Source organism: Galeopterus variegatus, unplaced genomic scaffold (genome assembly GCF_000696425.1).
Source record: "Galeopterus variegatus unplaced genomic scaffold, G_variegatus-3.0.2 Scaffold253, whole genome shotgun sequence".
In the NCBI taxonomy this organism is placed as follows: Eukaryota; Metazoa; Chordata; class Mammalia; order Dermoptera; family Cynocephalidae; genus Galeopterus; species Galeopterus variegatus.
This window is the reverse complement of record NW_007726364.1, coordinates 499,712-504,771: the sequence shown is the minus strand read 5'-3', so window position 1 is coordinate 504,771 and position 5,060 is coordinate 499,712. Positions and strand designations below refer to the sequence as shown.

The 5,060-nt window shown below is 51.2% G+C and overlaps 1 protein-coding gene across 1 annotated transcript in view; it reads left to right on the top strand.

Moving 5' to 3' along the window:
- Window positions 1-510: 510 nt before the first annotated feature.
- The window catches only part of EFS (embryonal Fyn-associated substrate), a 9,274-nt gene continuing 4,724 nt past the window's right edge, over window positions 511-5,060 (top strand). The window contains exon 1 of the mRNA XM_008566584.1: window positions 511-943. Within this exon, the coding sequence (XP_008564806.1) occupies window positions 926-943 (18 nt within the window). The 5' untranslated portion in view covers window positions 511-925. The remainder of the gene's footprint in view (window positions 944-5,060) is intronic.

The window sequence follows — 5,060 nt, the reverse complement described above, 5'->3', positions numbered from 1 at the left end:
GCCGCCGGTTCGCGGCGGCGCGTGCGGACGGCCGTCCTCCTCTTGGAGCCGTGCCTACGTGCGGCCGCTGCAGGCCCGGCCGCCCGGCGAGGCGCCGTCGCGGCGTCCGTAGACCCCGGGCGTGCTGAGAACGCGTGTGCGTGAGTGAGAACCCGCCTCACGCCCGGGTGCGAACGTCTGGGCGCAAAGCAGCCACCCCGGCAACCCAGCCCTACGGCCTCGCTCTCGGTGGCCTTTGGCGCCAGCCTGGCCTTCTTTCGCCAACTTGGGCGAGTTTGAAGAGGGACAAACGTCTCAGTTCTCGCTCTCCCTCCCTCCCGGCGGGTCCCGCTGCAGGGCCCCGCGCCGCCGCGACCACAGCCCTGGGAGCGCCGCTGTCCCGCGCGGCCCGCGGGTGGGGAGGGTTGGCCCTTTAAACTCGCTCGTCCAGCTCAACTGCCCCGGCGGCTTCTCCCAGCCCTCGGGGCTGTCCTGAGCGGCCTGGAGAGGCGTCGAGCGCAGCTCCAACTCCCGCCTCCTCGCCCGCTCCGACCCTGGAAGGGAGCGAAGGGAGCTTTCGGCCCATGCGGGCCCGGGGGACCTCCGCGGCCTAGGACGGGCAGCTCCGGGGGCCTGGCCAACCCGGCGGCCCCGGCCAACCCGGCGGCCCCCGGGAGGCCGCAGGGACAGCACAGAGCGCGCGCCCTTGGACGAGGTCCCGCAGCGACGGCCCGCCCCGCTCCTCCTCCTGCCTGGCCACGCTGCCTCCCATTTGGGAAGTTTTGTGGCTTTTCTTTCTCCTCCTCCAACCTTGGCGGAGGCCACGACTCAGGCGCCACAGCCGGAGGCGACCTCCTCGCCTAGAGGCCGTGGATCATGGTGCGGGGCAGCCACTGCTGAAGTCAGCGAAACCGAGCCTGGCCTGAAGCAGGCAGCGAGGAAGGCCATGGCCGTTGCCACGTCGGTGAGTCCACCAGGGAGAAGAGGCCGCCGGTCAGAGACCTCCACTCTTGCTCTGCACTCCTGTCACTTTTATTTTGCTCTTTCTTGGCCTCTCTCCTTGGTCCCTTTCTTCTCACTTTTGTTTCCCTTCTCCCTCTCACTCTTCATCCCCTGCTCCTTCTGGTTCTGGGTTCTCCCTCCCCTCCCCCTCCTCATACTCCTCCCTATTCTCCTTTTTCTTTCTAGAGGCTGTGCCTGAATGGAGGGGAGGGGGCGAGTGTAGCCCGAGTCCTATCTGCTCTTTTTTGGGCGGGAACAGATGGCTACTGTGGTTGTCAGGGGCTTGTGATTGGGAGGCAAGTAAAAGGTGGGGAGGGGGCTGAAGGGACCTCACCCGTTTTCTAGGAAAATGGGAGAGGCCAAAGTACCCAAGGAGGCCCATCTCTAGATGAGAGACGGAGGAAAAGCGGGGGAATAGAGCAAAGCAGGGAGATCAGGCAGGGAAAAAAGCAAATAGAGGAAGGAGGGGAGGTGATGTCAGCCAGCCTCAGGCCACTTTCCGGAGACTGGGGACAAAGGGAGGAGACAGCTGGCATGATGGGAGAGTGGGAGGAGACCTCCCAGATTTCGCAGTGGCCCCCTGCCACCCCCATTAAGACATCCATTCCCTCACAAGACAGCTAGGCCTCTGAGAAGGAGGTAGAGCAGGGGTGGTCACACCCATCATCAATCAGTCAATCAGCAACTCTGGCCTGGGTTCCTGCAATTGCAAGGCCTAGAGGTCTGGCCCCTCTAAACGGAATTCAAAGCTAACACAGGGAGGAACACTCCACAGCCCCAACTCTACTTTCTATCCTACACTCTGCATGTAGTGTGAACCCAGGCAACGCCGTCCCCTTTCCACCCTTCCCTAGAAGCCCTGCCTGAGATTCCCAGGGAAAGGGAGGCTGCCACCTGCTTTCTGGTCCCCTATGAATGGGGACTCTGGAAAGGAGAATCGCGAGACTGGAAAGAAACGTGGAGCCACCCAACGCCTCCAATACCCCTTGAGGACAGGTTCAATTTTGGCCCCAGGCTGGCTGGTTTGCTCATAGGTTTGAGTGTGGTACTGATAATACCAAGGTCAAGGGTTCAGATCCCCGTACCAGCCAGCCACTGAAAAAACAACAAAAAAAAAGATTTTGGCTCCTTCTCAGACCAATCTCCTTTTAGTTCCTCAGTCTATAGATGGCTAGCAGACCCTCGCTCAGAGCTGGGAAAGGGGAAAATCCTCTGTGGGTACTCTGACATAGAAATGCTGGCTCAGGAGCCAGCTAGCTGGTCAATTGGCCAGCTTTGTAGTACCAGGAGGTAGATTTTCTTTTTTGAAGTGGGGTCTATGCTGATCAAACTCACAGATTGTAATAAGAGCTAATGTTTATTGAGCATTTACTACACCTGGCCCTCTGCTAGTCTTTGTCATGGTTTTTTTGACGCATTATCTCATCCAGCCCTCACAACAAGATAGTACTTGTTTTAGTCCGTTTTGTGTTGCTTATAACAAAATACTTGGAACTAGGTGATTTATAAAGAAAATGAAATATATTACTTACAGTTTCTGAGGCTGAGAAGTCCAAAGTCCGTCTGGTGGTGGCAACAGTGACCCAGGGGTCTCACATTGCAAGATGGTGGAAGCAGAGAGAGCAGAGAAAGAAAGACAGACTCTCCTTTTAAAGCCCTCAGAACCACGCCCCTGACCACCATTTTTAATCCATTCACTAATGCATGATCCTACACCCACCTTACAATTACCATAATAGGATTTCCCACCCTCTTAACAGTCATCGTGGGGGCTAAGTTCCTAATACGTAAAATTTGGGGGACACAACTCAAGCTTCAGGGAGTTTTGGGGGGACATAATTCAACCCACTACAATACTGCTATTATATGAAAACGTATATTTGGATATGGAATTCTATAAAGGAAGAAATTGAGGCTCAGAAAGGTTAAACAGGGCTGGCTGGTTAGCTCAGTTGGTTAGAGTGAAATGTTATAACACCAAGGTCAAGGGTTCAGATGCCCATACTGGCCAGCCACCAGAAAAAAAAAAAAAGGTAGCCTGGCCAAAGACATCCAGCTAGAAAGGGACAGAGCCAGGACTCCACCCCAACTCTGTCTGCTTCTAGAACTGTGCTTCTAACCCCCTGGCTAGATCCAAAACACCAATTCATAATTTACAATTAGAGAGAAAAGTGCAGAACTAACCAGGAATTTGTCATCTGTTTAGCATGTTTTCTTTCTGTTGGACAATATCCTTTAGAAGCTAAAATAGAATCAGAAAATGGTTTGATGAGCTAGGAATCAGGCGAAGGGAAGAGTCAGTTTCCTGATAAAATCACCCAGCCACAAAGGGCTGGACAGCCTTTCCACCAGAGGGAAATATCAGCCAAGAGGAACATGTACTCCTGCTGGCTGAGCAGGGCATCCTTCTCCCCAGGGTCTGGTGTCAGCCTGCCTGAGATATTTAGCTTAAGATTTTTTTTACTGAATTAGTCAGTCCACATGGTTGCCTGACCGGTAGTGCCCAACTAGCTTCTCTTCAAAACTGCTGTGTAGCCACCACTGCCTGGGATCCCACCAGCAGGCGCAGTCATTTAACAATCAAAACTGAAGCTGAATATAATTTGACATTTTGAGTGGTTTAAGCTTGATTCTACCAAAGGCCATCATGGAGCAGGAGCACCGTGAAGGGTTATAGCAAAGGGAAATAGAGTGTAAGGAAGCCTTCAGATGCACTTGACTCACCTTTCAGTCAGAGGTCCTCTCAACTCAACCACTGTTGCTAATTAAGAAAAAAAAAGGCAGATCCTACATTTGTGACTATGGAGAGTCAGTAGCCTGAGTGATTGACAGAGTGCAAGCTCTGGAATCAAACAGCCTGGGTTCAAATCATCCTCCATCAGATGTACCAGCTATATGTCATTGGGCAGAGTACTAACCTCTCTGTTGCCGTTTCCTTTCCAAAAGGTGGGTAATGATGGCATCCTCCCTCTTAAGGTTGTTGTGAGAATTAAATGAGATGAGATGATTAATGCAAAGACTTGCACTATGTCTAGATATATCATTTACACTTGGTATCTGTGACTTATTACCTCAGCATGTGACCATCGATGGAAAAAGCTTAAGTGCCCCACCAGATGGGACTGAAAACAGGCTGATAAATGTTTGCTCTTGGTTGGTCTGCCAGCCCCCGCCCTCCCCACACACACACACTCTAGAGCATATACACCTTTCTCCATAGTAACCTCAGCCTCTTCTGGTAGAACCTTATTTGCTCAGACTGGGAACAAAACAATTGCTTCAGTTTCTGTTTTCTTTCTTTCTATGCCTAGGTGCTCTGTCTGAACTAGGCTTCTCCCAGTCTCTCTCAGAATGAGAGGTCTCTGCAGCTGCTTAATCTAACATTTTGCTTGTGAGGGATAATGACTGGGAAACAGAGGGAAGGTAGATGAGATTCTGTGGGAGACCTTAGCAGGATTTCTTTGTGTGCTTTGGAAGAAATTCATTCAACATGTGTATTGAGGACCAATTCTGGGCCAGGCCTATTGTAGGGGCTAGGAATATAGCAGTCCCTGTTCTCATAGGGCTTACAGTGTAGGAGAAGAGATCAATAATAAAGAAGCAAATAGACAAATAGTGTAAAGTATTATGAAAGAAACAATGTGTGGAGACACAGAATGGGGCAGGGAGAAGAGTGAAGAAAAGGCCTCTTTGAAGGAGACAGTTAAGCAGAACAGAGGATGTAAAAGGGCCAGTCAGATGAAGTCAGGGGAGGAGCATTCTGGTAGAGTAAACAGTCCAAAGGCCCTGAGAAGAGTTGGAATCAGCCCAAATGTCCATCATCGGATGAGTGGATACGGAAAATGTGGTACATCTACACAATGGAATACTACTCAGCTATAAAAAAGAATGAAATACTGCCATTTGCAACAACATGGATGGACCTTGAGAGAATAATATTGAGTGAAACGAGTCAGGCAGAGAAAAAGAAATACCACATGTTCTCACTCATTGGTGGGAGCGAAAAAAAAAAAAAGAAAAAAGAAAAACAAACAAACTAATTCACCCACATACACACACACACAAAAAAAACCGGGGGG